Source organism: Lates calcarifer, linkage group LG17 (genome assembly GCF_001640805.2).
Source record: "Lates calcarifer isolate ASB-BC8 linkage group LG17, TLL_Latcal_v3, whole genome shotgun sequence".
In the NCBI taxonomy this organism is placed as follows: domain Eukaryota; kingdom Metazoa; phylum Chordata; class Actinopteri; family Centropomidae; genus Lates; species Lates calcarifer.
In genome coordinates this window covers 19,113,984-19,124,684 of record NC_066849.1, presented here as the reverse complement: position 1 = coordinate 19,124,684, position 10,701 = coordinate 19,113,984, and the positions used below count along the sequence as shown (strand labels likewise).

General features: G+C 40.4%; 1 protein-coding gene across 2 annotated transcripts; it reads left to right on the top strand.

Moving 5' to 3' along the window:
* Positions 1–433: 433 nt before the first annotated feature.
* Positions 434–10,678, top strand: axdnd1 (axonemal dynein light chain domain containing 1). 2 transcript variants are annotated; one of them, XM_018695340.2, is made up of 26 exons: positions 434–652; positions 1,230–1,366; positions 1,462–1,565; positions 1,909–2,002; positions 2,421–2,506; positions 2,620–2,676; positions 2,847–2,955; positions 3,408–3,529; positions 3,834–3,974; positions 4,132–4,236; positions 4,460–4,580; positions 4,707–4,808; positions 4,939–5,105; positions 5,292–5,361; positions 5,981–6,215; positions 6,391–6,607; positions 6,850–6,943; positions 7,580–7,770; positions 8,000–8,090; positions 8,250–8,393; positions 8,514–8,597; positions 9,106–9,147; positions 9,295–9,396; positions 9,511–9,602; positions 9,865–10,004; positions 10,092–10,678. In XM_018695340.2, the coding sequence occupies exons 1-26, from the start codon at positions 583–585 to the stop codon at positions 10,208–10,210; spliced, it is 3,036 nt and encodes a 1,011-aa protein (XP_018550856.1). In that variant the 5' UTR covers positions 434–582; the 3' UTR covers positions 10,211–10,678. The 2 variants fall into 2 exon arrangements, with proteins under 2 accessions (XP_018550856.1, XP_018550849.1); XM_018695333.2 differs by having other exon boundaries at positions 1,209–1,366; positions 10,092–10,677.
* Positions 10,679–10,701: the final 23 nt, after the last annotated feature.

Here is a 10,701-nt window from a genome sequence, read left to right as displayed (position 1 = left end):
TGCTAAAACGTTTCAACATGACATTGGTCTATTAATATTGCACATGCTCCTTGTTATTGCTCTGTGCTGTTGGCATTCCAGTTAGATCCAGGAAGATCCAGGATCCAGCAAGACAAATAAGAAACAATGCAAACAGATATGTTCAATGAAATAAATAAATAGATAATAAGCTATAGAGTTTTTAATGAGTTTAAAATAGTTACACAATTTAAGTTGTGTGTGAATAGGAAGAGGTTCTAATACAATGTGTATTATGTAATGAAACAATTTATATTCAAATACATGAATTTACATTTTAGGCTAATTGGCTTTCTTTCAAAACCTTTTAAGATCGTTATGATAACTGAAAATAAAACGTTTAAGGCAACAGAGAGTCAGTGTAGATGTAAATAAACTCTCCTGATCAAACGGTAACGCCAGGCGTTTCCAAGGCAACGCGACCAGGAAGTCGACGCCACTGTCGAGGGGAAGAAACGGTTTTGTTTTGGCAAATAAAACTAGCTTCTCCCCGACATGACTTTATCAAAGTTTGGTAATTTTATTGCCAAAGCCTTGGTGTAACATCCCCATCGTTTGTCCAGGATGTCTGCGCCCGTAAGAGCCAGCTCAGCGCCAGGTTCATCGAGGCCAGAGCGAGCACTGGACACCAGAGGTGAAGTTATTGTACAGTCAAGTGGGGGAGGGAGGCTAGCATGACGGCTAACAGGTGGATGACAAACAAACCAAAGAGTTGCTAATGTTAGGAAAACATCACTCTTACGTCCACGGCACAGATCATGTAACACATACAGTAAGACAGATTTAACTGTCATAGTTTAACATAAACATTTCACCAATTCTCCTACATTTGAAACGTTTGTACAATTGACTACAGAATGGACTCAGGGGTGTTTCTCTCAAAGATAAATACAAGTCACACTTCACACTACTCTTCCCCCCAGTCTTCACTAACAAAATTATACGTACTCATCACGATTATCATAGGGTTAAACAGTAGAGATGGCGGATAGGTAGGAAATAAAATATAAGAAGAAAAGACAAGAACTGTAGAAATAAATGTAAACTAAAAAACAAAAAAGGTGAATGCCTGAATATGATATTGAAGATAAATTTTGGTCCTGGAGACACATACAGTACTATCTCCTCATAGAGGTCAGTCTGTGCTTTATACTTGCTGGTTTGTTTGAGCTTGTTTTTATTTTTCTCAGTAATGGAACTGGATTTTCAAGTTCCAGCAGAGAGCAGAAATACACAGCCTCCCCCTGTCAACAACCAGATCATCCCAGATGAACTGCTGGTCAGCCTTACCTCCACTGTCTGCAACAGGAGCACACTGGGGCACACTGCACACCATCGGCACTGCAAGGTACATTCAAGCTCCATTTATATATAAGAGGGTAATTTCTGTTTGGGTGAAATCAATTTACACCAGTGCTCCAAAGATGACTTTGTTTTCCAAAGGGCTGTGGAATCAGACGGCCGGATGCAGTCTGGCATCACCCGCTTGGACGCAAGAAATATAAATACTTTCTGGAGCAGCCGACATCCCTGACTGGAGCAGGCAGGTCAGTTATACAGCAACATAAACAATGTTGTTACAACTATGAAGTTTCTCCAAAGATTTACTTTGAATTGAAAGTAAGTCAATATTTATAGCAATACATTTATGCATGTTTAATCTTGACGCTAATATAGGACAGGGTTAATACAAAACAAGTTTGGTTTCAATTTAGCGTTTTTACAACTACACATCTAGTAAGGCCTGAAGTTATCTTTAATCAGATAATTAAATCATTTATCTAGAATCAGGGTAGCATGGAAAAGTCTTAAATTTGGTTTTCTGAGAACTGTAGATGAACTAAACATGCATGTTTTTTTTTCTTTTCTGTTTGAACTGTGTCCATACAGGGATATTTCATTCCTGTGTGATGCTGTGGTAACTCAGAGGAGGTCAACACCCCTCCCACCACTGACTGACAGGAGTGGCGTTGGCGACACACAGGTAAGCTGCTTCAGCTGGCCTGTTTTAGCTTGCTGGATTTTTAACCCTGTATGGCAGAAGTGCCAGAGAGTTTGCCTTAATTTCTCCTTTAAATTTATTATAATTTACTTGATAGAATGCTTTCTTCATGGCAGCATATGTGGTATAACACAAAATGTAATCAACACGACACGACTCAGCAACCACATTTCTTCTTTGTCCAGGCTCCTGAAAGCACAAAAGGGAAATACCTAAAAGATTTGAGTATTGTACTTTGACATACAAGTTTGTTCAAATGCATCCTCCGTATTCAGTAATACATATTCAGTGTGATTTTCTTAACAGTACTGAGTTCAAATTTATATTTATTGCAATTCATCTACACATCCACACAAGAATACAGTTTTGAGGTGATAATCACAAACACGTTGCCTTTCAGAACTTGAGTATCTCAGACAGTCTGATCCCAGAAGAATATCACATTGTGAAAAACAAAGGGCTGCGGAGCCTTGAGTTCTATGAGGAGTGAGTCTGCGTCATTATGTTTATTCACTTTAGTAACTGCATACCCTAATTTTAACATTGTCAAATTGGAATTTAGTTTGTCTGTCAACTCTCATGTTGCATGTCCTCCTCAGTGCGTTCACAGTGAAGCTGCAGGATGACGAAAAGAAGCTACGGGTCTTTCCTTCACTGTGAGTTAAAAAATATGAATTCATCTAATTTACTTATAAACTTTGGTCCTGTTGTCTTCACTAGGAGATTTTGTTGTCTGAATAGGTAGTTGAGTTAGGATGAGGATGAATGTCATCAAGGGAAATGCTTAAATGTGTAGTAATAAAGATTTGTGTGTATGTGTGTCCAGGAGGCCCAGTGGCAGACTAGAAGTGGTCCAGCTGATGAGGATGATGGACGACATGCTGGAGAAGGCCGGGGTGGATCAGCAGCATGAGGAGCTGACTCAGCTCTCCCAGGTAGGCAGACAGATGTGTGCGTCTACGGCTGACAGTCCTGCTGTGCTTCCTGCATGTACAGAGAATAATGCATACTTCTGCAACTTTTAAATCAAAAAATGGACCAAAACTTGCAAAATAAGCATGATCCTGAACATATTGAAAAAGAATAGCACAGGACAATATACTTTTGCAAATGACATGAGAAATATTCACACTCAACCCATAAAAATTGCAGTAATTGTTTTCAGTGCTTTTGTGATATCTTTGTGCATTACCTCTTGCTTCATCAAAAAAACAATGTGCAGTGTACATTGTAGAGTGTATTACTTCCCACTGGTAACATTCCTGTCCTAACCACAACATATTTTGATATGTAAAGGTTGTATATGGAATAAAAAAGTGCTCAGAGATTCTTATAGAAATATTGCTGTCTGTACATTTTAGAGAGAGTGCAATGAAATGTTTTGCAGATGGAGGGTCTGCTGGAGCTGGTGCAGGTTGAGCAGAACATCTACAACATTGTTTTCCATGAACTGATCAGGCAGGTCAGCGTGGGCTGTGTTGAGAGGGGACAGCTGCTTGCCAAACTCAGGTTAGCAGCCAGCATATTAGAATAGCACGTCACTGGTAAAACATCCTCACTTGTTTAGAGAATGTCATGAACTTTACAAGCCTTGAATTGAGTTAAAACCAGATTCTAAAAATATGGATGTAAATAAACTGATATAAAATAACATATGGTTCTATAAAATACATTAGACTGTAAACTGTACCTTTTTGTTAACTCTAGTTAATTCTGAGGCATATTTTGACAGATAGTTTAGGAGAAATTTGACTTTTTCAGAATATGTATTTTCCAGTAATGATCTCAGGAAGCCTTATGTTTGTGTATCCAGACAGCGCTACCAGTCCCTGCTGGAGCGAATTCCCCGCCGTCTGAAGGCCCTGCACACTGAGGCAGTGGCTCAGCGGGCTCTGGACCGCCGGCTCACAGAGGAGATCCACCGCATCAAGACATCCATCCAGCAACTCAGCACGTACGTAGGTCAGGGTCAGGCAGCTGGGTCATGGAGGAAATAATAAACTCAAGAAATGAAAACTCATTACAATGTGTGAATATGAAAAATGAATGTGTGCTTATTTTTGAGTGCATGTGTGTGTGTCGGTGTGTTTGTTTGTGCATTCTCTTCACAGGGAGCTGTCCAAGATCAGGGACCATGATGTCTCTGTTTCCCAGCAGGCAGAGTGTGCTCACCGGCATCTGGCTGAGGCACTCAATCAGACGCACACCAACTCAGAGTCAGTTTCTCTCCAGACTGATTCAAACACATTTTCACTGTATCCTTAATTGTTACTTAAAAATGAATTAACACTCAAATAAGTGTTATGAGAGAGCAAAAAACAGATATTTCTAAATATTTTCCTTTGAGATGAGTGCCGCAGAATTTAAGTGAGCATGCAGTGAAAAAGAACAAAATGTGACCAATTGTTCCCTCTCAAATGGTCCATGTGCTTTTCTCAGTGTGGTCCAGGGTTACCACGAGCTGTATGAGCTGCAGAGAGGTCGCCTTGAGGCTCAGCTGCTTCAGATTATGGACGAGAGAGACTGCTGGAGCCAGCTCACCTTCTCCCTCGCCCTCAAGGTGTGTGAGCTGTGACGTCGTTTTTGTCTTTCAGCTAGACTCACCTCGTGTGTCAGCAGCATGTGATGGTGATGTTGATCCAAACAAGTACAGTATGTTTTTTTTTTTTTTCTCCGTGACTGTCAGGTGATCAGTGTGAAGAAGCTGCAGCTGGTCAGCCGGCTGCACGTTTACAAGCAGAGCTGGTTCGAGACCGCGGAGAACTGCATCCTTTACCTCACTTCAAAGGTGACAATGCAGTTCCTACTTCTTAACATTTTCTGTATTGTTCATGGCAAAAAACACTAAATACCACAGATGACTCTGTAAGTAACCCTGTTGGCTCAGTTACATCCTGACTATGACACTCCTGCTGTAGGACACAGAAGACCTGAATATCATTGTGGAGCTTACTGACTATTGGAAAGAGCAGCTGACTGCTTTCATGTCCCAGATGAAGAAGACTGAGCATGCTCAGTTTGAAGAGATGAGTGCCATCCAGCAGGGCATCAGCAAGTGGCTCGCCTTCTGCACTACACAGAACAAGTAAGGACGAGATGAGACACCAAATAAGATGACTTAATCTTCCATGATTATATGTTATTTTATATAGCCCCATTTGCTAAAGAAAACTTAAATATATGCTTAATTTTTTACTGGGACTAAGCACCCAGTGTAGTTTGGATAGTTAACTCTTGATCTGTGCCAGTGATGCTCTTTGTCTGTTTCAAGGTGTCCTGTTCCAAAATATGAGAAAATTTCATTGGAAAAGATTCATGCTGATTTGAAACAGTGGGCAAATGTAAGACAGCACATTTATTTCCTGTGTGTGTGTGTCTGTGTGTGTGTGTGTGGTGTGTGTGTGTGTGTGTCTGTCTCACCTTTATCATCCATCTGAAGTCTCCTTTTTCTGACATCTCTCTGATTTCTAAGAGTAATCTCAGTGTCATCATGTATTTGATCTGTGTCATGTTTTTGATCTAATCATGTCATCTCATCATTTTCAGCTGTCGCATCAGCCTCATCTGTATTAATTATTGTCACTTGTCACATCTGATCAGTGTCTACTGTGTCACGCTGTCACCTGTTTGCTGTGTTTCAACTTTGTCAACTGTTTCTCTCTCTCGTCTGTTACATCTCATCTGTTTGTATGTGTCCACCACTGATCAATTGTTATCCAACTGTGTCATCTCTTTGAAAAACTCTCATCAGAAATGAATTACTTTGAAAAGTTATCTGTATAGCTCTTACCTGGGTTATGCAGATTGTTTAAATAGTCTTTAGTATTTCCCTATCATTTGGATTTATTTAAATTGTTTTCCAAATATTTATTGAATACATTTGGGTCATACAGTGCATCCAGTCAGCAGCAAAGTTTCTTCTGTGGTCCTAAAGTCTTCCTCTGTTTTGTTTCTCCCCAGATGTTGGCCCTCCATTGTGAGCGCTACCAAGGTGAGAAGCTGTTTTGCTGCCAGCAGACACTGGGTGAGCTTGGCCGCATCCAGGAAAGATGGCTGAATTTGAGCCTTCAGCTGTTCAGGAGACACACTTCTCCTGATGATGAATCCTCTGGAAGCCAACAGGTCCCAGCAGAGCTGGGCCGGGTTTTATCTGAGATCCTCAAACAGCTGGACACACAAGTCAGTGGAGAGAATGGTGAGGGTCAATGAGGACGCAATTTTGAATTATGTTTGAGAAATTTTAAATGAGGCCCATAAGCTATAATCTCAGAATCTTCATGTATGTGTCACTTGTTTTTGTCTTGATGCTGTTTTGGGTCTCATTGTGGGGGATAATCCTTAAGATATGGACGTAATCGTTGCTGTTTCAGGGGTCCACAGACAGGTCATGTCACTGCTTGGGTTGATGGAGTCCTGGGTTTCCAAACTTGGCGCAGTAATTTACCAGCCAGAAAAGATGTCTGTCTCTGATTGGCTGAAGGTAGAGAAGGCACTGCAAAATTGCCAGAATTTGGCCCAAGAAGCTTTGCAGAATGTCTCTGGCATGCTGACAGAGAACGAAGAGGACAAAAACAAGCCCAACATATAGTACGTTTCTCCTACAGTGATATTTTTGGTTATCCTAAATTGGAGTTGTTATATTTCTCAAAGGTTTAAATTTATACACTAATCTCCTCAAAAATAATTTGTTAAAATTAAGGATTTCATTTGAAGACAGATGCTTCATGTATTAGCATTCTGTAGACATTTGTAAATGAACTAGGATGAAAATTTGGAGAGTTCTTCTTGACATTGGTCTAAAATGATCTTTTGTGTTTTTGTTCAAACAGTGGAGAGGCAGAGAAGGCATTAGACAGAGTGCAGGAGTTCATAACCAGCCTGTCCAACTTCACTGAGGGTGAGAACCAGAGACTCAGTGAGGAGGTGAGTACCCACCAGGTTCAGTCAAACTGTCAAGGGAGACTGGCATACATCTGAATGACTAAAACCCACCCTAAGCTGTTGTATTTTAGTGACTTAGCGATTAATGAAAATATTTAAAAAAAATATTAAGTAATAATTACATTCAGCTTTTAACGTGTGATGTATCACCATTTTGAGTTAGAAATGAAAGGTAATCTATTTAATCGGTCCACTTCTCTTTTTTCACTTTCCAATTCTTCCCTCTTTCTGCCCTGTTCTTTGTATTGTCAGCTTCAGCTCTCTCTGCAGCAGTGGCTCTAAACCACATTTCTCTTGTGGATCTTCTCTGCCATTTGCCCCACATAATTTCAGGTATCCCCTGTCTTCCTCAGTGCTCCATTGTTTGTCGATCGTCTTGCCTTACACTCATGCAGTTACTGATGTCCTCGAACTGCCTAGTTTGACTATTCCTGCTGTTTTTTTCATTCTATTTATGACTTAGCAGCTCTACCAGGACAGCTGTGGTTTCAGTTCCTGTCTCATGTCCACAGAAGGAGACTTAAATATTTCTCTTCTTTTTTCATCATCTCAACATTTGGATTTACTGTGATGTTACAAGGTGCTTGTTGTTTTGAATAGTGTCTCCTTTCCTACCAGGTCAATTCTGTTCACATGGCTCAGACCCGCTGGATGTTGGATCTGTTGCTCCTCATGGTACCTGACCATAGTGAGGACCGGGACCAAGAACAGGATCACCAATACGTTACAAACATCTCACTGCAGACACTGGATGAGGATGCAAAGATCCTGGCTGAGAAACTGGACTTTTTTTCCAGATACATCACTAGGTACCAGAAGTTTTTACCTGTATTACAATTTAAAGTTAAGCAGTGTGTAAACCTGCGCCGACCTGAATCTTACTCCAGAGTACAGTGATGAACTCTTCAGACTATACATACTAACTAACAACACACAGAAATGAAATGACAGCTAGTTACTTTAGGATGGGAAGTAACTATGACACAAGATCAGCAGAGGAGGATTTACTCATCAGGAAATGTTGGTTTTTGACTCTAGCTTTTGCAAGCTGATTCTGGAGGAGCAGATTTTGCAGAGCCCACTTCAAGCTGAGGGTGAAAATGAGATGAATGAGTGCAGAAAGCTGCAGGTAAAATTTTTTTTTTTAAATACAACTCTACTACCCTACTACTATACTCCTGCATGAGCAGATATTACAACATTTCACCAGGGGGAGCCATACTTTCATGGCAAGCTCAGCGACCCCCACATAATATATATGCATGTTTATGTATGTGTATTTTCTCAGAGGGAATGCATTGATTGGGTGGAGACCTGTATAATCCTGCTCTCCGGGGTGAAAGGTGGTCCTGTGGAGCTGTCTGTTCGACAGCCTTCCAGCACTTCCAGGAGTAATGTCCCAGTTTCTCCAGCAGGCAGCATGGAGACTCTGGTGAGAATTCAACTCAAATACAACCTTCACAAATCTGTTATATTGATTAATGAGCAAATAGAACACATTTGCTTAAGATTGGTGTGGTGATTATGGCTGTGTGTGTGTGTGTGTTTACAGGTGAACAAAGAGGTTTTAGCAGAGCCTACAACAGACAGTGAGGTCACAGAGGTCAAAGATGAGACCGAGGCAGAACCAAGAAATGTGAGTCATGTTAACAGCTGGGGAGTATGAGTGAAAAGGTCAACAACACACAGTAATTATTTACAATATGATTTAGAAAGTGGAACATGGTTCACTTCCTATCAGTAATTTCTAGTGAGTGAAAGGCTGAAGGATGAGAAGAGGCATCATTGCTGTTGATGATTAACTGAAGCAGGCTGTTCTTGTAGTTAGACACTCTATTTAAGCAGGATCAAGGTTGAATCTCCTGTGTCAGCAAATACCTGCCTTTGAAAGTGTCACTAAGCAGGACACTGGTGCTCAGAGCCATTAAGGTTGTATGATGTGAGATATTTGCACTTTTACTGAAGTAATGAATTTATGTGTCCTCTGTCATTATCTTTAGGCCTATTTCCAACTGATTGCTTGCTTATATCATTTATCAAATAATTGTTGTTCAGTAATGACAGTTACTTCAATTTGAATCTCCTGGCCAGTCCTGTTTGGTTTGGATAATTATGATGATAGAGGTACTCTTGTGTGTTCACAGAGCACTGATGAAGGACATCAAACACAACAAGATGTTTGTGAGGTATTAATACATCTTCTATGAAGGCTACTGAGATAAATTACAGTTTGCACATGAGAAAAAAAAAACAAAAAACAAAAAACAGATGTCACACATCTTTTGTATCAAACACATTAACTAAAAATGAACGGTGCTGTTGTCGTCCTGCAGGGGGAGCTAATGGTTTGTGAGACACCAGTGGTGAAGCTGATTGGCTATGACGGACACATCACACAAAGAAAGCTGGGGGAGAGCAGTGTCCATCTGAGTGGAGTCAGAAAATTAAATTACACACATATTCATTAGCATGCCTTTCTTTTTGTATTGAACTGAACAGTATGTATGTCTGTCTCTCTGACAATCTGTCTGTATCTGTCTGTCTGTCAGACTGATGAACTGGTTGAGTCTCCGGTGACAGATGAAGCTCAGAAAGCTTTCAGTGATCTGACCACAGTAGGATTATTGCAGCAAGAACTGCAGTAAGTTTACCTTCTCATTTACTTTCTTGCAAATTAGAGTTTTTTAGGCAAAGTCCATCAGATCGGCAGCACAATAATAAATATGTCTGACTTGCTGTCAAGTTGACCTTTGACATTGACAATCAGTCATTATGGAAATCACTTTGAGTGTTGAATGTTCATGCATCAGCCAAGTTTCTTTTCTTGCTCAGAAATGGAGAGAGTGCCTCTATTAACTTTTGGATTTGCAAAGGATGTCTAGATTTCCCTGTATGTGTGACAGTGATTCTGAGCTGCGGATCCAGAGTGCGGAGCAACGTGCCCTGAAAGCCGAAGAGGCCCTGCAGGCAGCATTGGAGAAGATTCAGGACCTGGAGAGACAACTGCAGGGTCGGCCCAGTCTGGAGCCCAAAAGTAGTGAAGGTAGCAACTAAATTAAGCAAATTTTAATGACTTTTAGTTGAGGAGGAGAGTGTAGAGGCAATACATATCTTTCTGTTTGTGTTGCAGAGAAAAAGAAAACACCACCACCTTCCTCACCACCAGTAAAACCCCCAGCTCCCCCAAAGAAAACAACTCCTGAGGTCAAACCAACAAGCAGCACCAAAAGAACCAAGAAACGCTTGTGACATCTAATTAACAGATGTTACAACTCTGCATGTTTGGGACTGCACAATTAGTGTCGGGTGAACTGTTTTTCAAATCACTTGTAGAATTTTAAGTTTTGTGTTTTCTCTATTGGAACAAGACCAGAGAGGAACACAATACCAGCCAATGTATTATCTCACAGGCTTTCAAATTAGTAAAATAAATTAGTCTGAAAAAGTAAAAGTATGGGGACAAAAATGCTCATTAACCAGTGCTTCTGTCCAAGTATTGAATATTTCCAGTATCAGGAGGCTGTCCTTACTCATTTAGCATGGCTGTTGTATGAAAATGAATATCACTTAGTGGTGTCATCATTTATATTATGGCTTGCTGTGGCTTTGTTTGACTTGATGTAAAAGCAAATTTATTTTTGCTTCCTTCCAAAAATTTCTGGACTGAACTGTGAAGATTTTATTGTATTTGAACACACCGAATGAGAAATCAAATGAACAATACTTTGGCTTTGCTTTAC